General features: G+C 37.6%; 4 protein-coding genes across 6 annotated transcripts in view; 2 read left to right on the forward strand and 2 right to left on the reverse strand.

The window, feature by feature from the left end:
• LOC124404260 (fibrillin-3-like) overlaps positions 1-1,401 on the reverse strand; it is a 57,728-nt gene extending 56,327 nt beyond the window's left edge. Inside the window, exon 1 of the mRNA XM_046878253.1 lies at positions 1,155-1,401. Coding sequence (XP_046734209.1) covers positions 1,155-1,206 — 52 coding nt within the window. The 5' untranslated portion in view covers positions 1,207-1,401. The remainder of the gene's footprint in view (positions 1-1,154) is intronic.
• A 2,363-nt stretch (positions 1,402-3,764) lies between these two features.
• LOC124416802 (E3 ubiquitin-protein ligase RBBP6-like) lies at positions 3,765-18,248 on the forward strand. 2 transcript variants are annotated; one of them, XM_046898138.1, is made up of 16 exons: positions 3,765-3,874; positions 5,218-5,400; positions 5,648-5,882; positions 6,063-6,302; positions 6,419-6,585; positions 6,675-7,043; positions 7,126-7,387; positions 7,509-7,773; positions 7,907-8,216; positions 8,334-8,403; positions 8,566-8,853; positions 8,943-9,161; positions 9,242-9,532; positions 14,457-14,717; positions 14,811-15,062; positions 15,172-18,248. In XM_046898138.1, the coding sequence occupies exons 2-16, from the start codon at positions 5,235-5,237 to the stop codon at positions 17,633-17,635; spliced, it is 5,859 nt and encodes a 1,952-aa protein (XP_046754094.1). In that variant the 5' UTR covers positions 3,765-3,874; positions 5,218-5,234; the 3' UTR covers positions 17,636-18,248. The 2 variants fall into 2 exon arrangements, with proteins under 2 accessions (XP_046754094.1, XP_046754096.1); XM_046898140.1 differs by having other exon boundaries at positions 14,460-14,717.
• Positions 18,249-18,386: 138 nt separating this feature from the next.
• LOC124404058 (centrosomal protein 20) lies at positions 18,387-19,413 on the reverse strand. Of its 2 annotated transcripts, XM_046877877.1 has the most exons (4): positions 19,372-19,413; positions 19,131-19,211; positions 18,782-18,991; positions 18,387-18,625 (listed from the first exon to the last, which is right to left on the reverse strand). In XM_046877877.1, the coding sequence occupies exons 2-4, from the start codon at positions 19,156-19,158 to the stop codon at positions 18,489-18,491; spliced, it is 375 nt and encodes a 124-aa protein (XP_046733833.1). In that variant the 5' UTR covers positions 19,159-19,211; positions 19,372-19,413; the 3' UTR covers positions 18,387-18,488. The 2 variants fall into 2 exon arrangements, with proteins under 2 accessions (XP_046733833.1, XP_046733832.1); XM_046877876.1 differs by lacking the exon at positions 19,372-19,413 and having other exon boundaries at positions 19,131-19,337.
• A 642-nt stretch (positions 19,414-20,055) lies between these two features.
• The window catches only part of LOC124403986, a 44,810-nt gene continuing 40,087 nt past the window's right edge, over positions 20,056-24,778 (forward strand). Inside the window, exon 1 of the mRNA XM_046877765.1 lies at positions 20,056-20,438. The gene's annotated coding sequence lies outside the window, so the exon portion shown is untranslated. The remainder of the gene's footprint in view (positions 20,439-24,778) is intronic.

Below are 24,778 nucleotides of genomic sequence, written 5' to 3' on the forward strand. Positions count from 1 at the left end.
TACGCCAAAGTTCCGAGGATGCAGTCTAACAGTTTCTAGGAGACGGATAGCGCCGCGTGGCAGAGCCTTATTCCAAGTATAAGAACAGATGAAAAAGTAAAATGAAAATAAAAATGGGTAAAGAAACGAATGTTCTTTTTAACGGCCGAATAAAACCTCCAAACGCGGTAATATTTTCCGTGTTTCTCTTCCTCTTCTTCTTCTTCTTCCACTTCTTTTCATCTTAATCCTATTTTCGTTTCCCTCAGCATGAGCAAAGGGGCGATGCACCACGTCCAACTTTTTCTTTCACAGGTTGTACTTGATGCAAGCGTGGTGCATGGCATCTTGATACACCCTGTGCAGCATCTCCGCTCTTAAAGATCCCAGTGCAGCAATTCGAGTGCAGACGCTTGGCTCTTACACTCTCATCGCTCATTAGTGGAGAAATGACCGGCGATAGCGGTTGCGCATGCTCTACAAACCCATCGCCAATGTGGCGATCTAATACCGACAGTTTTTAAAAGTAATTCCTGGACCGCTTGGCTGCTCGGTCAATACTCGATCTCCAAGAGCATTTTATAAACTTTTTATAAGATTTTACAAGCTGTCAGATTTTGTTTGGTTTTCGTTCATGCAAGCTACTCTGGCGTCAGGGCAATTCTTCGATCTATGATTCAACAGTCTCAAGTGTTTTGCTACAGCCGAACGATTAGCACTCCTTAACGAAGTTGGCATTAAGGAGATCACGGATTAATTCGACATAAGTCACGTTCTTAGTTAAAGCTCATATCATCGCACCGACTATAAAAAAATTATGCGTTGTCGAAGTCATTTCTTGGGAGTAGAAAACCCCGTAATTAGAATTGAAATTAAATCAATTATCGACTTGGAAATACGTTACAGCAGTGAAACAGCTTTGCTGAAAATGATGCTCATATTTTCTTCATTTACGTGCGAGTGATAGAAAGCAATCAATCTGATCAATTGATACATTATTAATTATTATAAAATAATTATTTGACAAAGTAATCAATCCGGCTGAATCTATTCTTTTTGTTATAAAATAAATGATGGAAAAAACCCTAAAATTGTTCCGTAGATATAAAAAAGGAGGTGAAATACTGAGAAAAACTGAAGGGTATAAAATAATAAGAAGTAGGTGGTAATTATACCTGCTGCGGCAGAAAAAAAGATGAGTCCAAGAATCACGGTTCGATAAGTCATCGTCTTATTATCGGCACATGCAACTTTTCACTCCACTATAATCTGATCACCATTCGACTCACGATCATTCTAATCGAAATTTCGAACGAAAAGATACATTTTCGACTGCAAGTTCTTGAAAATGTGCAACGATTTTTCGCGACAAATTGAACCGATGACCGAAATCGATCGGTCAAAAATTTCCCTGATCACATTAACGAGAATCTCCAGCGTGGATGAAGATAATGTTATTTATGACATGTGTATCTTCAAAAGTCGTTCAATATTTATGGAAATTGAAAAACAAGACAATTTTCCCGATCTTCCTGCCCTCAAGGTTTAACTTCCGGTGCCGCACAGCCGTGGCCAATTCCTGATCGCTGTACTTTTCATTCAACAATCGGCTCGCCAAATCGTAAGCCAGACGATACACGTGGTCCGGATGCTGCGATCGGCCAAGTTATGGACCAGCTCGGCGCTGAGGCGGTTCGAGAACTGAGACTGAAGACTGAACTCACAGGCCTACCAGTGTCGTAAAGGCTTGCTGGTTGAGCCAGAGCAGATACCGATTCTGCCACGTTATACCCTGCAGGCCTTCTCGGCGAGTGCTATGGGTCACGTAAGTAAACCCGAATGTTTCGACCTTAACCCACAGTTGCAACTTCGGTCTCTAACGATTTAGATGTCAAGTTGTCTTGCAACGAACATTTTCAAGCGAAACCAGTCCGATTGCCGATCATTAAACGTCGCTCCAAAATCTTGTACAGAACACGTTGAATACCCGCATTTTTTTCTGATTCTTTCGGATTCTTATTTCATGATAAATCGGATGGAAACAACCTTGAATAATGACAAACTTTGACCTGCATTAAACTCAATTATATATTTATTAAGCATGCAAAAATATATAATGACGCAACACTGCGAGAATAGCATTTAAGGATTACCTCGATTTTTGTCTGGTATGATTCTTGTACAATCGAAATAGTCCCTTCAATACAACACCTCGTTTTCCCGTTCACGTGATAAGAAGCGTTTGAGGGCAATGATCGTTTAAAACTGGTCTCTATATCATTGGTAGATATGCGTATGTTAATCCAAAGGTATCGTGAAAATTGTGGTGGGAAAATTTTCCATCTGCTGAAATGCCACGGAAACATTTCCAATTTATATGACTTCTGAGTAAACCGACAGAATATATCATTTCCGCGTGAAAATTTCACGCGATAAACAATGACTTTAAAATTGGAACACAATTAAACTGTGAATAATTTTTTTTATTCTCGATGTATGAAAATGTTTTTATCGCAGGTAAAAACTCTCAATGTGAGATCGACGTTGATGTTCAAATAGATCATTTATCTTGACGTCAGTTAATTTTACAGTTTTCAGCTCTCGCTTACAAACACGCATAAATTGCTAGCTCCACATCTGTCTTCATCTAGAATTACGGACCCAAATTATATATATATATATATATATATATCGAAACAGTATAACGGTGTAGATATGTTTGTCATAGCACGTGTAAGAGTCACACATAATCTGAATTAATTCTAACCAATTTAGGTAAGCATATAGCGCATTGTACATATAAATGGCCCAACGTTTTCAGTTATTAATCATGGCATCACATTATTCGGAACTTACCATAGTATTTGACCATGACGAATTAGATTCTGTCTGGGCAATCAATGAGTGGTAATCACGGTTGTTAATCTCGATATATAAGAGTTCACAGTGTGTTCTTCCTTGCAAATCGGCGTTAATCATACGGCGGCTATAAGTTTTAAAAAATGATGCGGAAAATCAATTCAACGGTGTACAGTACCGGTTACCATCCATCCGCTTTCGGCTCAAGTGGTTTGAAGAACTTGTCAATATCGATCATAATCGTATTAATCGATGATCGAGTTAATACCATCTGGACCGCCTGTAATAATGACGTAATCCGAATCCCGCAGTAAGGAAATACGCTATGGACCAACGTACTTAACCTACTCGTACGAAATGATAATTGCACATAATAAGGCGTTTAATTTTTACAAAGTATTATAATTATGCAAGATACAGATGATTCTTGACTCTGTCAATGAAAATCACGTTGGGTGGGTATTAATTAGTCTTTACTTCGTTACTAAATACATTTCACACTTCAATTGGCTTGTCTACATTTTTGTTCCTTATCACGTATCGTACTGCAAGAAAAGACCCGACTTACGCGAAGGGCATGCTGGTTGCATACGATTAGACGTATCCTTCTGTAGTCAGAAACATGGAGCAAGCCTATAAAAGGTGCGTTCCGAAATTAGCTGGCAGCGCTGAAAACTCCCTAGGACAGAGACAGAGCTACCCACGAAGTCAGCAGCGGAAAGAAATGAGAGATTGTTGACAGCACTGAGAGTTAATATTGAAACGTACCACTGGAACGCGCCCTCAGTACTCCGGTATTTTTACAACTCTAGCCGTAACACTTTTTTTCAATACATGAGTAAGCGGCTTGCGGATAGCGATCGCAGCGCCATCACAGTCGCGTGGGGTGAAGCGACGGTTTAAACACCTTGTGGAGTCTACGATCTCAGTGTTTATATACTCGTTGCCGTAGTGTGGTGTTTTCGGGAGCATTCACGAGTCGACGACAATCTCGTATTGAACCACGTATTTGATCATTCCTGTGTTAAATAACGACGTAAGTACACTGTATAATGCACTCTTCGCTTCCAAATATCTTGTGATACCGCTAATGTGGCTGAAATACATCCGGTTTGCGTAGTAGCAGAACTTAAGCGAGTGAAATTTACTGCGAAGCGGACCGTCCTCACGCCCGACTCGCCAAAACAAATTAACACACTTGGCTTGCCTGAAGAATGATTCTTACTCCAGTCAATTTAATGACAAATTTATGTCATCTTATCGTCTCGAGTTCCCTTTTTTCGAAAATACAACCACCTGGCTGGTCTTTGTGCACGGAATAATTTTAATCCAATCGATCTACCTGGTCTAAATTTATCACCAAACAAGTTTCTAATTATTCGGAGAATATTTCATGGCTATGTAGGGTATCACTTCGCACGAGGTATTCGAAATCAAACCACCTACCTTTCCCACTTTCATTCATCACAGCTACCTATACGTCGGCCCAATTTTCAACCTCATCGTATACATATATATATGTATATATCTACACACACACACACACAAACGCAAACGTATGTATCTACATACAAAATCTATCGACCTTGAGATACCGTGAATCCAATTTTATTTTATCTCAAAGTTTTCACCTGTGCCTTATGCTCAACTACTTTCTACTGCCAAACCCCTGTGAAAAAACCCTTTGAAATTCAAAACGTCTTCCATTAAATGTGGTAAAAAATTAAAGAAATTCATCATTTTTTAATTGTACCTGAAAAGTCTCGGATAGCGAGATTAGTCATTTATTTGATCGCAAGTCGGTCCTTAGCATGCCGCCTAGTGAATCCATTTGTTAACATTTTATCGATAATACAGTTGACTTATGATTATAACTCGTAATCAAGAAATTGGGATATTTTCTTAGCGATCATTAGATTACTCCACTAATTGAATAATATTAACTGGAAATTATTTCTTTCAAGCTCGTATAAACAACTTTGATACTTTAATCTTTCTTTTCGTAGTTACCATTCTATAATTGAAAATTTTTTCCATATATCATTGGTTGTTGTCAAAATATTCCGAGTTTTGTATCAAATAATATAAATATGAACCTATGTAACTATTGGGTGTTTGATGCTATTTTTAATAATCACGAATATATTAAAATCTCATTAAACGCATTCATACGATTAGGCATGCCAAGGAGATTCAAAATATCTTGAGGCTTTCAATGCTTGAATGAAAATAAATTGTTTAATGTGAGAAAATGTAGTTTAGATGGTCTTTTAAATGGACGTTCATGTAAAAAATACTTGAATGAAACAAAATGAACAGTTAGATCGATTTTATAATATGATACTAGTCGGAAGTATTTTAATTTAACTGATATTTCAGCATGCTAAAGTAGCACGATGTCTGTACACTACAAGTTCAAGTCTACTTTGGACTATGACACCGTATCGTTTGACGGCCTGCACATCTCTGTGGCAGACTTGAAAAAGGCGATCTTTCATCAGAAGCGTATTGGCAAAAACACAGATTTTGACCTACAGATAACCAATGCCCAAACTAAAGAAGGTAATTATTATTCATTTTGTCTGGTTGATTTCCTAGTTCGACTGCGTCCACTTGATATTACAAAAAACCAACAAACAGAATATAACGACTAATGTGAAACTATCGACATTGAATGTAATTCTTAAAAATATTGGGAAACATATTTGGGATTACTTCAGTTAATTACTAGCCAAATTTCATATTCTTTACAAATGATCTACAAATACTGAGTCTTGCTACACAAATAGTACTTAATTTTTTTTTCCAGATTACACTGATGATAATGCTTTGATAGCAAAGAACACAAGCTTAATCATAGCTAGGGTGCCATTGACCATCCAACAAAAACGTTCTTGGGATCGAAACGAAGGACCAGCCATTGGCAATTCAAAGGATGAATCGAATATGGGCAGATCAGTAGACCTAACACGGCTCGATGGCTCGGAAGAAGATAAGATTCGTGCAATGATGACTCAATCGACTCAAGATTACGATCCATCAAAGTAAGTAGATACAATCTTTGCAATTAAATTTATGTGTCAAGAATTCATAAAAGAATAATTTTCACAGATTCGGCAAACTGGAGAACTTATTCGTTTCGCTTTCTCATTATGTCTATTGTATAGTATCACAGCAATTACAGGTGATAAACCTTGTGGAAATAATTGTATCAACATTCACAGCTACATGAAAATTCGAGGAGCTAATCAAACAGGTGATGTTCCTCCGAATTACCGCTGCTACAAGTGTCACCAACCTGGACATTGGATTAAAAACTGTCCATTAGGCTCTAATCAAGAACCAATTGAGATTAAAAAAAGCACTGGGATTCCCAGAAGCTTTATGGTTCCCGTAGAGGGTCCATTGGTACCGGGTGCCATGATGACGCCAACGGGACAGTACGCCGTTCCAGCAATTGACCAGTTAGTATGAAACACTGCAGGAGTTGATAATGCACTTCAGAGTGTAAAAAGTCTTTCAACATTGTTGACCTTGTTCTCTGTCCTTTAATTTCACTCTGAATCCTCTTTTTCTTCAGCCAAGCCTACAAAGAAGGAAAGAAAGAACGGCCGCCTTTTTCACAAGAACCAGAACCTGTTGCAGAAAAATTAGAAATTCCAGAAGACCTGGTATGCACAATATGCAAAGATTTGTTAACAGATGCAGTGATGATACCGTGTTGTGGAAATTCGTTTTGCGACGAATGTAAGCATCGACTTGAATTACAACATCAATTAAATTGACAAAATTTCAGATCTGTTCAACCGATTTTATTAATTCTGTTCACTCTTCAGGTATTCGAACTTTTCTGCTCGAATCAGAGGAGCATGAGTGTCCTGATTGCAACGAGAAGGATGTATCTCCCGAAACGCTGATACCGAACAGATTTCTCAGAAATGCAGTCTCCAATTTCAAAAATGAAACTGGTTATGCCAAAAGACAGTCGTATCGATCAGCCATGCAAAGAGCACAAGCTGTTATACTAGCAGATCAATCGAAAACTGAGAGTCAACAGGCCGTCACTGCAACTCCACCTCAAGTTATGTCATTACAGGCACAGGAAGTTAGCCAACCGACAGCAGTTGAACCTGTTCCTCAACAGCCACAATTAGATGCGATCCCTCAAGAATTTGACCTTCATCGCCCACCACCAGTGATGTCAAGTAAGTGGCATTAACTTTTCTGCTTTTTAGGTAACTTTGGACAATTTAATTCCATCTAATGGAATGACTACCTGTTTTACAGTTCTTCCTGAATCCACCTCGGAATCAGACTTGCAGAGTGATTCCATAACAAAGTTGACAACGGACGAAGAGACGGAAGTACCGCCGCCTCCAGGGACTGAACCGCTCCTGCCGATACCTGCAATAGGAAGTTCACCAGAAAGGGAGAAGGAAAGAAGGGAACCGTCGATTATCGACAGAGAGGATCGCCGTGAGGATTATAGAGGAGAAAGGCATTCCAGAGAGCAAAAAAGAAGCTTCAGCAGGGACAGTCATAGCGACAGGTCTGTCAAGTCTTGTCATACGGATCTTGTATAATATTTTAAATATTTCAACTTACCTAACTTACTCAGTGAACATTTCGTAGCAGTCTTATTTCAATTTGAATACTCTCACTATTAACAGGAGTAACGAAAGGGGTCGCAGAATAGAAAATCTACGAACAGTCACCGAACAAAGAATAGTGAACCGTAGGCGATCCCTGTCTCCTAGACGATCGCATCGCGGCGACTATCCACCTCAATCCGGACCTCCACCACACGTGCCAAATCATTCTTTGCCATCCAAATCATACCAGAGACCACCTCCTGGTGAAAGTCATTATCCACCGCCCATGCAGTATGATCCAGGCATTCGACGATCCACCGAAGACCGGCCTGGTACTCCAACGGTCAGTAAAAAGTACATCCTAGTTAGAATGACAGTTATACAGATGAGTTTTTTTCGTTAAATGCAGAGATTGATTTGCCGTAGATGAACATTAAATAAATTCATTCGTTATACTTACTTTGTATTTGTCACAGGTTGACGAACCTCACCTACATCCCCCACCAACCAACACACAACCACCGCTTCTGCCGTTTCCACCGGGAGAAGATCGCGTTCCCGCTCCGAATTATAATCAACCGCCGCCGAACATGGCCCCACATAATCCACCACTGTTGCCAGATCCCTACATGGGTCACAGAATGCCCATGTATCCGCATCAACAAGAACCGCATTATGGGCCACCGAGATATGAAAGACCTCCTTATCAGGCCCCTGGTTACAGGCCTCAGCAGCCACCCAGGGGTTACACAGGACCGACAAGGCCTCTGCGTGGAATGCATCATGGTGAGTTTTAGAGTGAATTTGAGAAAAAATAATCGTCTTGGATAGCAGTTTTTCTCCAAAGATCACTCGTGGTTTTTTGTTCTTTGTCTTCAAGAACACTTTTCCTTGTTTTTCCAGTTGGATATAGAGGAACCCAGCCACCGCCACCAGGAATGGGAAGAAACATTCACAATGGAAATCAGCCTGGGTAATTGAACATTTGTATTTTCATTGCAGTTTGATACACCGAACCTGTTGAGGCCTAAATTATTTCGATTTTGGAATTGAAGCTGAGGATTCAAAAGCATTGTTAGCAATGATTCGCGAAATTTCACTGATGAATCCTTTACTTTCAATCTCTCACTTACAGAGTGATTGATGATCCGCTTGAAGCTTTCGAAAGAATGCTTCGCGAAAAAGATGAGAGAGACAGAAGATTAGGCAAGCACAGAAGGCGATCGAGAAGTCGTTCTAGAACTCGTTCGTATTCGCGATCGAGGTCCAGATCTTTTGGCAGACGGTCACCCTTGCCATCTAGAATTAGCAGATCCCGAAGTCCTCCGCCTAAAAGACGTTCGTCCAGGTCTCCTCTGCCCCTAAGACCGAGAAGCCGTACTCCAAAACGACGATCCAGAAGCCGAAGCTTTACCATCAGCAGGTAGTTAAATATAACACTAATTAGAATAGCCTGAAGTATAACAATGCGAAACATTTAGACTGTAATAAAATTTGTTTACTGTTTTGCAGATCCAGATCGTATTCGCGAAGCGTGTCTCCGCGTGGCTCATTACCGCGAGACAGAGACAGGGACAGAGATCGCGATCGGGAGAGGGAAAGGGAAAGGGAGAGAGAAAGGGAAAGGGAAAGAGAAAGGGAAAGGGATAGGGAGCGGGAGAGAGACAGAGAAAGAGATCGTGATCGTGATCCACCACCGAGATATAGATCCCCAATTAGATCTCCACCAAGGTGAGGATATTCACTGATATGGTTTATAACTGTTGGAATTATCCTTTAGGAATGGTGGTTATTCTTGAAAAATATTACAGATTTCAAAGAGACCGAGACAGAGATCCACGTCCTAGATCTCGGGAGCCACGCGATAATTATAGCAACTACTACAATGATGCGCCGGCAAATGATTATCAGTTCCGGGACAGGGACCGAGAGCCACTGCCAAGGGAAAGACCTCTACCCAGATATCCAGCCAGGAACCCACCCCCTCAACATAATATACCCCCACTGCTGCCGCACCTTGGACCCGGAAGTCATCCGCCCCCGCTCATGTCGCTGGGCCCTTCACCACTGGACAGGAAAGACTATTATGATTCCTACAACAGGTATTTCTGCCTCAATAGTTCTCTAATACAGATACACGTAAAGCTATCATCACAACACATTTACACAAGTTTAATATTCCAAGTGAACAACGGTATGTGTCTGCTCGGTTTACTATTGATGTTTGTTACTCTAGTTTCGTTATTCGGTCAGAACACTTCAAACGACTGTCTAAAATATCGTGTTATACAAATACCGTTGTTACAAGGAAAGACAATAAAAAGGGGGTGATACATAGTGGAGTTCAATAAAAGCTGATATTCCAATAATGTATGATGTTCTTATATTTTTACTGTGGAAAATCTCAGAATATTACATATACTGCAGTATGGGTCAGTCGACCTCTACTATACAAAAGGGGGGCAAAAACAAAGCAAAAATTGTCTCATACATATTTTGGATGCTAGTTTTTAGATGTGACTGAAACTATTTTTATATGAATGTATGTATCGTAGTAATGTGAACACACTTTTTATCAATATTATCAAACACACACCCCCCCATGCACGTCTATAATGTACTATAATTATCAATTTAGTAAAAAGCAAGGGAATCTTACATACATAAGGAGCAATGGTCAAATGTTCATATTTACATGCTATATGGACGCACAAGCAACATGTGCATTCATATACTAGACTGGTATATATGAAAAATTTGCTGTACATGTTCGAACGAGCTGTGATATATTCAAAGAGCCGATTCGGTATTCGATATTCTATAAGAAATTTCTATTGTTTCATTCCCAAATCTAGATTTAACTACGTAAATTTCGCTAGTATGAATTTTATGTATGACGATATAACTTACTACTGATATTTAAGTTTAAGACCGCGGTTCTATTGATAGCAGTGTGGCAATATCGAATTTGCCCAGCTTGTACATATTCGGCCTCCAATGCTAGTCATAAAATATGTCTTTGTACACTTATCGATGACGGTGTAGTAACTCTAGACTACGATATACGTTATTTGATTTGCTTTTTTTGTTACAAATCTTGTGCTTCTATTCATTCTATTGTTTAACAATTCAAGCTTTGACCACGAGTATAGAGATATAAATCATTTGTCGATCTAGATAGTTATATGTGTTTAATGAAATCTTTTAAAGTAATCTTAAAGTATTATATAGTCATTAGTTACCCATTGACTATTACCTAAACTGTGATATCTATTATGTAGGTTTAAATACAACTTTATTATTTATATAGCCAGGTCTTTGAAAAGAAAAGTTTACAAATGTCATTAGTTATTCAATATCTAGTCACGATATAATATAATGTAAAGGTATTTACAGTTTTGGTCCGTATTTAGATAATTCTACCCATTGAACTGAAAAAAAAAACTGCAACATTATTATACTTACGTTTCTCCTAACTGCATTCCGTTTATAGGATATGGCAGGTCAATCTCTCTGTTTTGTAAACCCAATTACACATATGTCTGAAATTTGAAAACGCATAAATTTTTCAATCTCATTCGGTAATCAAAAGATAAGGGCTATAATTTTTCTCTCTGCTATTACTGTTTCACAGTCGCTTGTTACGATTGGTGCAGTACCTTGTCTCAGATGTTTAATCGATTAGAAATGAAAGAAAAAAAATGAAACAGACAACTGTAATCTCGAATAAAAAATCGTGCATTGAAACGCTATCAATACAACGTAAATCTTTCTCATTGTTAAATGTTAATGATATTTACCTCGTAGACATGGTTTCAAATTACATGGAACCGATGATCTTGCAAAACATCAGTGTCAAATCAGATAGATTATAATTTTTTATATATTTGGACCTAACTACTCTGTCAAACATGACTGTCATCCGATTATTAACAAGTATGTACTCTCCGAATTAATCATAATTAAACAGCTAAACGCAAAAAATGTAAATCTTTACTTAGAATGGGAGAAAAATTTATAATTACTGGTAAAGATTGCATAACTCATGTTTTAAATCAAGGAAATGCAATTCCATTACATTGGAATCGTTTAATATCCAAAGATATAAGATTTCACATGTTTATATATAAACATGAATAACATTCCTAAAAATTTTGAGGTGAATTAGAAAAACATAAACCGTCTGTCATGGGCAATGCAAGTCATTGCGTCTAGCTATATTCGATATATTTTCTTTTTTTCTAACACGTATGGTAAGCAAAGCAAAGCTATACTCATTGATTGCATACTAAGGCAGTGAATCGATTTCGTATAAGCAAACCGCTACAACAAATCATAGATATAAATGTGAATTAGCACGTAGGTGCACTGGTACACAGTCCATTTATTTACTTCTAGAAGAATATCTCATACTTGAATAGAAATTTTCCATAATTCCGTGTGTGCCGAATAAGATGCATGTTAATCATAAGTTTATAACCTTCGTTTTTTCAACAAGTTATTTTAAAGATCAATCCTTGTGAATATGAATTCTAGATTACAAAGGAAAATTGTATACATGTACAAATTATTTATAGGTATATACATATTAGATGATCCAATGTTTAATTTTTAGCACCGCAAGCGTACTGAAAAAATTTGACTATAGTCTTGATCAACTGGTTTGCTAATATATTTATTCTCAACACTGAAATAGATATTATAGATACTTCAATAGGTCTTAAACTCTTCTTCTGGTATATCAAGACTTGAGCAAATGATATTATTATTGAGGGATCACTAGGTTCGTACAATCTTGAGTATTAACCCTTTGTGGTCGTATTAAATTGGACATGAGTGTCGTTTGGTGGCTGAGAGTAGACAAACGACCGCAAAGGATCAACTTAGCATCCAGAACAGACCAGTAGTAAGTAAAGTTTGATTCGTGTTACCGCGTTATTATCCACATGTTGGAAGTAGGTATATATTAAATGATACACATAAATGAAGTATTTTCAGTTGTCTATTTTGCGTTGTCTTGGCTATGGCAATGTATATTATATTATTTTACTAATGGATTTATCCACTGGATGCAAGGTACATCATTAAAATAAGATTTTGAACAGAATGTTATTTAGTATCACTAAGTATTGTGGTTCAAATGTCACAAAGTATATTTCCACTACTTTTAAAACCAAGCAATCGTTAGTAGCAAGTGAAAAATGTTCGAAATTGACACTGGTAATTTCGATATACAGCAGGGAGTAATTAGATATTGTTTAAATTAGATAGGCTTCTTTGATAAAACTCGGAAATACAGTTTGTATTCTACAACTACTCCGAATACATTTTGACTGCTTTTGAGGTTCCTTCTAGACATACAAACTGCAAGCTGCTGTATTCAACTGTGGAAATAATATTCATTGCTTCTGGAAATGTAGCATTTGTACATTGAGCTCATCATAGAGGATTGGATAACTAAATTTAGGACTCGAGAAACTGAATTATAACTAATCTACGAGTCATTGCAGAAGGTGAAAGCCTTAACGAACCTCTATAAATCATACTAAATTCCATCAGTTTAAATATTATACGAATTTTTCACCTGCTACAGATGTTGAATTAGTTCATAATCATACGCAAACATTGTGCTTCTCATATTTTGTTTACACATTTATATATGTAATATTGATTTATTTATTATGACTATATCTAAGAGATGATCCTGGAAGAATCTCGTATCTTTTCTGTTTGTTTATTTATTCCTGTTTAATTAATTTTTTTTCTTTTTCCGTAACGAATTACGATATATAAAAACTGAAATTGTAAACTGGTGTCTGTAACAAAATAAAATGAAAGAATTTACCCGGAATGAGAAAAGTGAATGAAGAAAGAAGGTCGCAAGAGATTTTGATCATCACGAAACCAGCCTGGATTACGGGTCCTGTCCAGCAGCCAACATGTCGGCATGGTTTCTGATTCAGGTGAATTCAGGGCCTAATCAATATTTGTAACAAAAGATTTTATTTTTACAGATTTACATATCATACACATGTGTATATTTATCGAGTAAAGTTTGAATGCATGAATTGCTATTTATTGTCTACTCGGTAGGTAATTATTTAATTAAAATTCTCAATGATTTTATTGCTTCATTCGATGAATGTGTTATCATAATTGAAGAAAGTACATACCTGAATTTCTCCTGTAAGAAATCGTCTTTCTTGTTCAGCTAAAACTACACTTCTTGATTACTTCGTACTTGATACGGTACTCCTGAACAGTAAAAAAACATCCAAGTGTTACAAATATTGATTTCGTATTACTATGGTACTAATTATTATTTTCAGCAAAATGGTTAAAAGCAACTGGCACCGTCAACACAGGGTCTAAGGTTTTTATAACTAATTCATCCTTCTAGGTTTTTATTATGCCTTTCAATTTCGAAAATGAAACTTAAGAGATTTGGGCATACACAGTTTTAAATTCATTACAGCCAAACCGAGCTTGTGTTGAAAATATCCATAAAAATGTTTAACATATTTGGTTTTGTGTAGTCCATATGCAACAATGGTTTCATTTTCGATAATATGAATTGTTAGTCTAAAAAAAGCCGTGTTACTGTAAGGTATATAATTATTTAAAGGTTGCTGTCCAGAAAGCTTCTCTTCGCTAAACTTTACGCCGACCAATTTCCTAACGATCAAGTACTAAATTGGTTTCACATTCAAAATGAATGAAAATAATGTGTAAGATATTACTGGTGTTGGTGTTGAAACCAGTTGGATATTACCTTGATTGTGTAACTTTGCGTATAAATTCCAATTTATTTCCCAACATTTTTCTATAAATTGAATTACTTTAATTTCCATATAATACTTCTATCTAATATCCGATCCCTGTTATTCAGATCCAATATCGTGAAAATTTTGGTCATTGCTAGTTTCTGATTGACCTGAAGTAATCTGGATGTTGGGGAGAAAATAACCAGTAATTTAGGCCATTGAATTTTCTTTTTCTTTTATCTAACGCATAATTATTTGTTAGCAGGTACGCAGGCCCTCCACCGCAACGCTTTGCAAGTCCTAATCGTGAACCGCCGCCAAAGAGATTCGACGATGTCGCACCGCCAGGAACGGAAGGTTATTATGACCTTCCACCGCCTGGCGTTGATCACCTTGAGAGACCGGTGAAGGAAGATCGTGATAGATTACGCATATCACGGGAGCGCGAAGAACGTGAACGTGACCATGCGCCTAAAGATCTAGACTTGGAGGACAGGGACAGATTACCAATTAGAGATGACAGGTAAATTATAGTATTGGAATTTGAATAATGAGACAGTTGAATCCGAAAGGGTGGTGATATTCTTTATCCCGAGTTTGTGTTATTCTGTTACAGAATTCGAGAGCGCGAAGATCGCATAAGAGATAGAGAGGATAGAGATAGAAGAGGGCTAGAAAGAGAGAGAGAAGAGAGAGAAAAGATTGTCCCACCACCTCCGAGAGAGCGAGAAGAGAGAGGAATAAGAGAGAAGGATGAACGAGACAGAAGAGAAAGAGAACGGGAGAGAGAACGCGAGGAGAGACACCCACAAAGAGATCGCAGGGAGGAAGAAAGAGTGGTTGAAAAACGAGATTACGACAAAGACCGGTGATTTGATTTGTACTATTAAATTATTTAGTATGTCTAAAGACGATGGGATGGTTTCCTTGTTTTATAATCCTTACGATGTTTTATATGTATCAATTTCTGTTTACAGATACAGAGAAGATAGAGATCGTTACAGAGGAGATGATAAAAATCGTGGACGAGATAGAGACAAACGCGATCGTGATTACGACCCAGATCGTGAACGTCACGAACGTTACGAGAGGCATTCGGTTGACAGAAAACGGATACGCAAGAGTCAGAGTCCAGTTAGGCCAAAGTCGAGGAACGAGACTAAGGATCAAACGCCAGAAAAGGTAAAGAGGAAAGAGAAAGACCACGAAGATAAAGTGGATGAGAAAAAGAAAGAGAAGAAGATAAAAGACAAGAAAAAGAAAAAGGACACCGATGATAAAGAAAAAAAGAAGAAGAAGAAGAAAGAGAAGGAGAAGGAGAAAGAGAAGAAAGCAGCATTGAAAGAAGCGGCCAAAGATGAAACTCTGTTGAAAGTCAACGAAACTGAGGTCCCGTCTGTAGAAGAAGCACTCCATGTGGCGGCAGAGATTACTCTTGAGCCACTGAAAGAGGAAAAAGTTGTGCCAGAAAAAATTTGCGAAGAAGCTCCGATACCTATAGTGACTGAAGAATTTGAAAAGAAATCTTTGGCCATAAATCCTGAACCGCCAGAATTCAAGGAAAGTACCCCCGAATGCTCAGAGGAGCCAGAGTTCGGCGCTAATCCTCCGAATCCGAACTTCAAACCCATTCCCGAATTGAAAGCTGAAACTGAACCAGTTGATTCGTTGTATGGTGGACTGGATGATACAGAAATAAAAACATTGATTACAGATGATTATTCTCTGGCACTTGAACAACAGGTTAGAGAAGAGCAGGAGGAACGAGTTGAAAATGCGGAGAAATCGCCTAAAAAAGACGAATTCCTTGCCCCTGTCCCTGAGTTATCTAAATGGGAAAGAGATGAGACAGCCGAAAAATTGGACAGCGTCCCTGAATCACCAAAAGAAAAGGCAAATACTGATGAACCCAAATCTACCAAGGTCGTAACATCAGAGGTACTGAAGCGTGCTGAGAATGCAATATTCCAAAAAGCTATCAATGCTATTAGACCTATAGAGATAAAGAAAATAAGCGAAAGCCGTAAAATATTGTATCAGAATCCTGAGCCAAAGATTTTGGACCCTGAGCCACCACGAAAAAGTGTAAACGTTACTATAAATGTGGGAAGGAATGAAAGAAATGTTGAAATCACTGAGCCGGTGAAAAAAGCAAAGTTGGATCGCTCTAAATTCAAACCTGTTCCTGAATCTCATTCGCCAACAAGGTTATCGGCAAAGGAAAGACTCGGTGATAAAATTGAAGATGATAAAGAAAGGAAAGTCATTCCCGTCAAAGGATTCCTAGATCGACACGAAAATAAGACCGAAAGTGCATCCAGAAGCAGATCACCTAGGTCAGGCAGAGAAAGGAGGATTTCTCCATTGATGGAAAGGCGCATCGACCCACCATTGACCGTCTCAAACCCGGAGCGCAAAGTCTTTCTGGACGAGAGAAAGAGGGATAGAGATAGAACCGACCGTCCAAGAGATAGAAATGAATCAAGAAGTGAACGGCACGGATCGAGGTCGGATAGAAATGAATCGAGAGGGGATCGAGAACCCAGAACAGACCGCGGGGACATTAGAATGAACAGAAATGAGACTAGAAGTGAAGCTAGAAACGAATCTAGAAATGAGAGAAGTGAACGCGAGAGAGAGCGGGATAGGAAAACTCGCACCCCTCCGATAGCTTACAAACGAGATGATCCAATGAAGATGAGTTTTGCAAAGCGTAAAGAGGACGAGGAAGATAAAAAGAAGGATAAGAGATTAAAGGAAGATAGAAAGCGTAAAAAAGAACATAGAAGTAGAAGTAAATCCAAGGATCGCAAGAAACGCAAGGAAAAGAAACACAAAAAAGACAAAGAAAAGTCTTTGGAGAAGAAACAGAAGCACAAAGATGAGTTAGTTACTAAGGAAAAGTCGCAAGCAGTTGCGATAAAACCAGTGTTCGAAAATTCAACACCTTTGCCCACGGAAGTAAAGAAGCAGAGGAAAAATCCAAGACTCGTCTCAGATCGGAAGCGCAGTGTTTTAGATGAAGCCAGTTTTGAACCTGACTATTCAGCTACTGATTCTGAATCTGATGGCGAAGAGAACAAGTCAACTCACGTGACTGTGAAAAAAATTAAACCAGACGCTGCTGAGCCGCAAAAAGAGCCAGACATTAAGCTAGTGAAAAAACGAGTTCGTTCAACAAGTACTGAAGACGATACAAGTACAACTGAGACTTCATCATCGGACACTGACAGTTCGGATGAATCCCCAAAAAGGAAGAAGAGAAAGCATAAGAAGCATAAAAAACGTAAATCGGTTAAAAAAGAAAGCACAACAGAGTCTGATACCAACTCAGATTCGTCAGATTCCAGTTCGGATGAAGATAAACACAGGAAGAAATCGAAGAAATCGAAAAGTAAAAACAAGCCTTCTAAGAAGAAGAAAAAATCAAAACACAAATGACGACGCTAAACGTGCTCAGAAAACGTTTTGGGTGAGCTTAACACAGATATTGCAAACATGAAACACTCATAATACAAATTAATGTTATGACAAAAACTTTTTAATTGACTTATTATATTTATTTTCTATTGTACTGTTTTGAGGATATCGAAACTGTCAATGTCTAATCATATTTATCTTTATGCAACAGTGTTTGACGATAATTGAATTAAGGTTTACAAAAGAAGGATAACTGCTAATTAGAAGAAATTTTGACTCGATCAATGTGCTATCATTCAAACTATAATAGTATAATATTATTTTAAGTCTTGTCACACATTTCTTGCAAGCGCATCAGAATGATACTTAGCACTTCATTATCCATTGCTGTGTTCACGTGTGAAATGCAATGTTTGTAATTACGTATTACAAAATTTTCACTTTTGTTTACGCGGCTGTCTTACAGTAAAACCAGAACATTCATTATTATTTGAAATGATGTACAGTGTAGCAATCCTAGCTCATAATAATCGATAGAATCTTGAAAAATAAAATTTCAGCAACTGCAGGAATAAGGATAGCATTATATTATACTTTCGTAATATGTACTTTCAATATGTAGTTGTAAACTGAAAGAAAATAAATGAATAAAAAATAAGTTAAAAAATTAAGGTGAATTCTACTGTACTAGTAAAACTTCCTGATCTCAAATAACTTTATACCTATTTAAATAGTTTGAAGATATAGAGGTAATCGAAAAAAACTACGTCAATTGCAATGCGATCAGGAAATACCACTTTTATTATAAAATGAGTATAAATACACAATAAGAAAATATAACACTGTTCCATATCTCAAGTACATTCAAAAGATCTCAAGTATTTTTGAGAGTCTTAAAGGTCTCCACGAGACTGAACAGCAAAGGTGAACTCTTGGTCTTGTCATTCTCTTTTACTCCCAAATCTTGGGCCAAGAAAGTCCGCTCTATCGGCTGCTTTGGGAGCTCACATTCTGGAACATCAGAGTGAAGATAATCCTCAAATTACCGAGTGACTTTGTCAGCGAAGTAATGTAAACAAAGTTTTTCTTTCAAGTTTTATTAGTGGCATTGATAAAGAGCAGTGGCAGCAATTTTTTTTCGAAATATCAAAATATGAGTAGATTTACCCGCCATCAATACCGTCGACGTGTACTTATAGCCAATCCAATCTAGGTATTCACGAATTAGTTCATTAAGGACTAGAATATCGTGTGGAGGATGCGGACGAGTGGATTTTTGATTTTTGCTTGACCCATCCAGAAGCTTCATTACCTCTGTGCGCATTTCTGCCTTCATACTTCCCAGCTTGCCATCTGCCTCCAAAGAATCTCTCACAGCTAGAAAAAAAAAAAAATATTTAATGGCACAAAAGTAGTGTAGCATCAATGAAAGAACGCCAGGAGTTATGATAGCATGGAGATATATTCGTGCAAGCTATAATATTTTCACATAGAAATAAATTTTTTTGCGCTTTACCATTGATCAAGTCCTTTTCCGTTGCCATTATAAAACAGCGTTTACCGCGTCAATCGATTTGGAGTGAAAATGACCGCAGAGCTGTCAAACAGTAAAACAAATGACAGGTGGTCGTGCAGGTTACAATAAAGGGAAACAATTCTATTCATAACGTGTCGGACGTGTCGATCTAACTTTCGACTTCAACAGGTGACGCTAAATAAATGAAAAAAATTTATTGTTATTTTAAAAAACAGAATACCAAGTCGGCCCGAATATAAGTCGAGGTTTTTGGTATGCGACATTACCCTGACTTTTTAGGGGATTTGCATTACCAGCCAGAAGTTTCGTTATCGACCGATGATTGTAATACTCTCGCAATGCAGTATTCGAACACTGCGCGTGCGCGCCTGATCTCGAAGATCGAAAGTTCGTGCTTCAATTTTTTCAAAGCATCAGTCTGAAGTTGGAAGAAACAAGAAACAAATTTTCTCGTACGATGTTTCGTGCGTGTAATAATTGAAAAAATGCATGTTTCGAGTGCGGATAGAGTGGAGTGTAAGGGTTCACAGACAAATCAAGTGAACAAAAACGTTCGTCATAGTTATGATGCGAACTTTAAACTAATAGTTGTGCGGCAAGCCGAAAATACCAACAATTGCCGAACTGCGTTCAAATACGGTATATCAGAGAAAAATGCACGCGATTGGCGAGAAATGAAGCAAAAGCTAGAGTATTCTGTAATTTCGACTTATATCCGGATCCAAAAAAAGTCCTAAACCAGAGGTCAAAAATTGGGGGCCGACTTATATTCGGGCTCACGTAGCATTTGGAAATTCAAAAGCGTCGTCGCATAGAAACGGCGGACATACACGAAGATTGCCGAGGGCCGCCATCTTGCGAACTAGGGGAAAAAAGCGAGTCGCCAGTCGGCAGAGAACTTCAGAACGTCGGTAAGTCAGGACGTTTTCTCGCGGTCTCTGATGCGTGTTATTATCCATTTTCCGGAGTGTAAGTGTGTATTGTTGTGTTGAATGAAGAATGCAGTCAAAGATTGTTGTTTGAATACGATTTAATCATGCTACGATGCGGAATACGCCAAAGGTCAAATGAGCCATATCTTGACGTCTTAGATTCGATTCCTCAAACGTTAATCGCGGTTTAAACTAACAATAAGTTCAGCCTATCTCTCTCCAAACTATACAGAAAAAAAATGAACGCCGTTGTATGAAGTGATTTGAGTGTCGCGCAGCCTTAATGGACAATGCAATGTCACCACGAATGCAGAGCAACGAAGCTGGTGGACATTCTGCAGGCGTCCAGCAGTCGGTGAGTCAGTATTGTCAATGTGTTTGTCATATTGTAGTATATGTTTTTTTTTCTTCGCCCCACTGATCCAGCAGAGCTGGCGTTGTGTTTACCTTTATTTCTTGTGCTTACTCTGGCGCTTGAAGTGGCAGCAAAATCTAAACAATTCTCGAAATCCACACAGCTAGTCTGTGCGTTGAATTGAGACAAGTCAATTGCAAACTCGTTGGATTTTGCGAAAGAATTTCAAATCCGGAACAGAGTTTGTCAACGTGTTGTTATCAAATGTAACGAATAGCGGTATCGTATTGCTTGAAAAATATGTGCTGTTCATTGTTCAAGACAGTGATTGAATGTGACGAAATTGTGATTCGCTCAAACGAGTGGCGTTCGCAACACGTCAGTGATACAAAAAATCTTGGTGAGTGATATTTAACGAGCTTGCTCATACAAGAGCCTGATTAAAGACATAAATTAGCACACAGAGATTCAGCTTGCAAAATTCGGATCTTGGACTGAGTGCTTGCAACTTTTAACGTCATTCGTGCCTCTACGTAGATGTGAAGGTGTGTGGAGCAACGCTCTCAACCGGATTGATAATGAGGACAATTTATGGGAATGAATGAGTTTTTGATAATCCTGTGGCACCAATATACGTGGAATAAAACGATACTCACGTTTTTTGAGTTTTTGTACTGAAAATCTTATTTTAACTTACGTAAAGCTGGTAAACTGAGTGGATCATGAATCTAAACTATACAGCTGCTATTTTGATCAATGATCAGATTTATTTCTCAAGTACTATTCATAGTATTCAGATTTCGTTCTCGCATCGTGTTGATCTGATCGTTCATTGTTGCAAAATTCTGTAACGAACACGCCGTTGAAATATCTTTATCAAAGATAACTTCGAAATACTGGCAAACTTGCAGCCCAACGGATTTCTGTTGTACAAATTATGAACTTTAAACTACTATAGAATCAAAGAAGAATTTGTTCGGCAAGGGAAAAATGTGATATAAAAACATATGGAGTATGACACTTGAGAATTTATGGTGGCATTGGACACACGTGAACTTTTTTCACATGAATTTCAATCTTATTTCCATTTATTATTATCTGTATGTGATAATAACACATATCTCTAAAAAACATTACGAACGTCGTAACCACCTCATCTTGCACGCGTGGACTTGATACTTCGCGTTTCGTAGATGGTTGTGTTAATGTTCCCTGTGTCGACAAGACTGTATAAGCTTTTACCGATTGTCGAGCTGATGCCGACATACCTGATGAAGCTTTGCGTCTCTGATGATAAAGACTGTGCATTCGTCTTTCGAACGCTTACCGAGTCACATTACACTTGATTTAAAAATTTATATAATAATATTTAGTATAAGTTGACGCATTTCTTAGCATATCATCATTCTCAAACTAAATAAATTAGTTTCTGAATTTGATTAATCTTTGTATTTTCGCGATATATTATATACAATCAATGGTCAGTATCAAATTATTCCCCACGGTTAAAAATTCGCCTCTAATCAAGATTACTCAAATATTCTAATCTTCAGAAATGAGAGACAAAAAACACACTAGATCACACAAAAGCATAAAAAATGTTAGTACATTTCTTCACGCGCTTCAATCGCGTTTTTTGTATCCTTCATCGGGGTCTATGTGAAACTTGAAACAGTGTCAAATATAATTGATGTATTCAATTTACGGATAGCAACTGCATGCATAATTAAAGTAAAAAATTGCGGATCAGAATGATTTGAATACGGTTTGCTTAAACTCAGTAAGCAATATTGTGCTTGGACTCGTGAAGTTTTTACCACACAAGCCAACACACAGTGCAAATAATTACAAGTCTACGTGCGAATCAGTCGGCTAATTCGTTAGTTATTTTTTGCTGTTCCATACCACCCGAAACTTCGGATTGGCAAGAATGTGGTTTCTTTCTTGGTTAAAGATGGAGCAAAAATTGTATACGTTCACCTACTTTACATGCAAATTGATTTTCGTACTCGCGACAACTTTCAAACGAACTATTGATTTACCGGTCGAAATGTTTTACGTGCATCATTCGTTCTCTTTTTATACAATACACTTTCACGTTAGTCTCTATCGCGATCTTCGCGAACTCGTGGATAAATAACTAACTGTTATACGCTCTGCATGTAACCCGGGTCACTCGTGACATCTAAACAAACGGAGCATGAAAATATTTCTAAAAATCAATAACCGACGATTTCTGAGGGGATTTTGGCACGAATTTTTTTTTCTCTAGTTTGAAATTCCTCCACATTCCATTACAATTTTAGGAATATCGATCATCGAACACTCTTCAAAAATCAGCTGGCTTCTATAAAATTTATACAAAATTCAAATTTACTCCTTGTCCAGCCTATTAATACGCACAGTAACATTAAGGGGTCTATCCAGCTGACAAAAAAAATTTTTAATACCTTTTAACCGTTAATATTTATATAGGCTTTGTTAAGCTTAATAAGTACACTTCCGAATTAAATGAAATTTTTTTTTTATATTGATAATCATTTTTTATCCACGAAAATCGTAGTTGAAAATCAGTTTGAAAAAAAAGGTAGCTTCAGCATGCCAATGGCCTTGGAATGAATCATATGCAGCGGAATCTTACATCTTCTCATGAAAGAGTTCACATTTAGTTGACGTTACACGAGCTAGGTTTCAACAAATTTTATTCACGTTCGATCGTTTCCTCGTTTGAACATCGAAAAGAACATAATTCTTAAGTAACTTATTTAAAATAATAATCCAAAACAGCGTTAATGAATTTCACTGTTAATTAAACCTGAATCCCTCGTTACAAGTGATACAAGAATTACAAAGAATTTTGCTAATAAAACCAGCGTCTCTTCCCATTGGCAGAAGTGATTGTAGTGGATTCCGAGGCTGGTTTGCAGCTAAAGAATTAAGCCATCTCTGTGTAGGTTTTTACATGCAACAACTGAGCTCGTTACCTGCTCTGTAATTGGTCAAGCCTTGTCTCGGCATCAACCCGGACATGGCTGTCCGATCTGGATAGATCTTTTCCGATTTCACCTGCGCGTCAGAGAACGGCAGTAGTTAAAACAACTCCACGTTTCTTCCTCTTCTTCTTCTTCTTCTTCTTCTTCTTCTTCCGTTGATCGGACAAATTCCTAGGCGGCTTATTACGAGTCACGAATAGGAGTGTAACAAGATAAACAAATGCCTTTTATGGGCCGTGTATGAATTTGTAATTACTATCCGGTCACTTTTTGTCCTTACATCTTCTTCGTTGTGTACGCGGTTCGACTGTACATAATTACAAGGGTATATATATATATATATATATATATATATATATATGTATATATATATATGGGGCATTCCATACCATATCGAACTATTCGCGATCCTCATTATTTTCCGTTTCATTCTCTCCTTACACACTGCGTTGTTAATCATAATCAATTTTGATGAAACTTAAACCGAATGACACACGTTTATCTTCGCTCTGTACAGGACTTGAAATTTTTGTTTTCTTCGCGAAAAGTTCACCGCGTTAATTTTTTCAAGAATAATTATACACACGAATAGTGATCTCGTTAATCGATCGATTGCAACGAAAGTAGTAAAGTAGTTTGTTTTTTTCACGCTTCTTTTTATCTGATGCCTTGCCGCATGTATTCCACTAAAAGGTGAATAAAATCAAAAACTTTCGAGGGTGATATTCGGCTTCAGGTTCCGTGAAACGATCCATACAATATGTATAATGTATGTATGTATACATACATCGGGGGTAATAGGATGTCGCGTCGGCGTGAAATAGGCCTTTACTCTCAACTGGTTCGATCTCTCTTGCCTGTCATCTCGGTTAATCTCTTATAACTCGTCCATTAGCCATGTTCCAGATGAAAACGCATCATCCTCTAAACCTACATTTCCAAACTGACGAACCGCATTTTATGCATATTTATCTGTGAATTATTATCATTATTTATACCCATATCACGCGATTCTCAGATCTTCAAAGCTTATCTACTGGCCACCTTGTTTTTCTAATTCCGTTTTAATTCTCTCCTTCCATCACATGATCTGGCAATTAAATTTGATCGGCAGAGATTTTTGTTGTATATTTCCTCGATTATCTTATATTCACACAAAACGTTTCGATTTTTCTACACCTCTCAACATCGTTATAAACTCCTCTTTTTTTCGTTATCTTTTTCATATTTAATGCGACGTTCTGCAAGTTTTCTTACTTTTATGAATAGATTGTTTAGATAAAATTTTATTCCCTTTTCTTTCTGGCAATTAGCTAAAAAAAATATAGTAAATAATGTATGAAATTT

The sequence above is a fragment of the Diprion similis genome, chromosome 3 (assembly GCF_021155765.1).
Source record: "Diprion similis isolate iyDipSimi1 chromosome 3, iyDipSimi1.1, whole genome shotgun sequence".
Classification (NCBI taxonomy): domain Eukaryota; kingdom Metazoa; phylum Arthropoda; class Insecta; order Hymenoptera; family Diprionidae; genus Diprion; species Diprion similis.

Bases quoted from the DNA above. Each gene is read 5' to 3' on its own strand.
- LOC124416802 (XM_046898138.1), top strand. From the start codon at position 5,235: ATGTCTGTACACTACAAGTTCAAGTCTACTTTGGACTATGACACCGTA. The intron at 9,162-9,241 runs GTGAGGATATTC...AAAATATTACAG, and splicing joins CCAATTAGATCTCCACCAAG to ATTTCAAAGAGACCGAGACA. The intron at 15,063-15,171 runs GTGATTTGATTT...TTCTGTTTACAG, and splicing joins CGAGATTACGACAAAGACCG to ATACAGAGAAGATAGAGATC.
- LOC124404058 (XM_046877877.1), bottom strand. From the start codon at position 19,158: ATGGCAACGGAAAAGGACTTGATCAATG. The intron at 18,992-19,130 runs GTAAAGCGCAAA...TTTTTTTTCTAG, and splicing joins GGAAAAGGACTTGATCAATG to CTGTGAGAGATTCTTTGGAG. The intron at 18,626-18,781 runs GTAAATCTACTC...CTGATGTTCCAG, and splicing joins GTCGACGGTATTGATGGCGG to AATGTGAGCTCCCAAAGCAG.